The following is a 728-nucleotide window of genomic DNA, read 5'->3' as shown; positions in this document are numbered from 1 at the left end:
TTTCTTTAAATACCTTATCTTTTATGCTCAAAAAGTGATATGATGTAGAAGGAAATAATAATATTCTCCAGTTTTCTTTGACGACTGCTTTTTTTCACCTTTTGCTTCATCAGTTCTCGCCAATCTTTGAACCAATCTTAAGTGGTTATAGGAACTATGAAGGTTTATTATTCATTTAGCGTTGAAAATTTTTCAAAATTATATAGATAGGTGTTTAAAAAACTCAAAGTGACGATTTTTTGAAGAAGTTAAATTACCGGCTGGTTGATAAACAACCATAAAGCTTTCCAAATATTCATAAATGTAACCGTAGTCTTAAATTCCTTTTTTGAATCTTTCTTTTCGCCTTTTGGTTCACCCGTCATCACTAGTTTTTCAGCTGTTTCCTCTGGGATTGGTGGAACAATGTTCGGCTGATCTACATCCACCGCTGTGACTTCACTAGCCAGTGTGAATTTCGGTGATTTATTATCCGTTTCTGTCACGTGAGAAGATGCTGCTTCTTTGGCGCCTTTACCTTTATCAGTTTTCTTGGTCCCCTGAGATTTCGTCCGCTTCTTTGACTTCTTCTTAATCTTTTTTGAATCTTTCTTTTCCACTTTCGGTTCATCCTTTAGAAGTGGTTTTTCTTCTGTTTCTTCGGGTATTGCTGGAGCTATGTCCAGATGATCGACATTTTATCGCTGTAACTTAACTATCCAACACCAGATTCAGTGATGTAATATCCG

At 35.9% G+C, this 728-nt stretch overlaps 1 protein-coding gene across 1 annotated transcript; it reads right to left on the bottom strand.

The window, feature by feature from the left end:
• Positions 1-248: 248 nt before the first annotated feature.
• Positions 249-649, bottom strand: Tsp_15646 (conserved hypothetical protein; the record flags this gene model as incomplete). Its single annotated transcript, XM_003369842.1, has 1 exon — positions 249-649. A coding segment is annotated over one exon (401 nt), but the record flags the coding sequence as incomplete, so codon positions are not given.
• Between the last annotated feature and the right edge of the window lie 79 nt (positions 650-728).

Source organism: Trichinella spiralis (genome assembly GCF_000181795.1).
Source record: "Trichinella spiralis strain ISS 195 chromosome Unknown Scfld1416, whole genome shotgun sequence".
NCBI lineage: Eukaryota > Metazoa > Nematoda > Enoplea > Trichinellida > Trichinellidae > Trichinella > Trichinella spiralis.
Note: the sequence above shows the minus strand (reverse complement) of the source record. Positions and strands in the feature narration are given on the sequence as shown.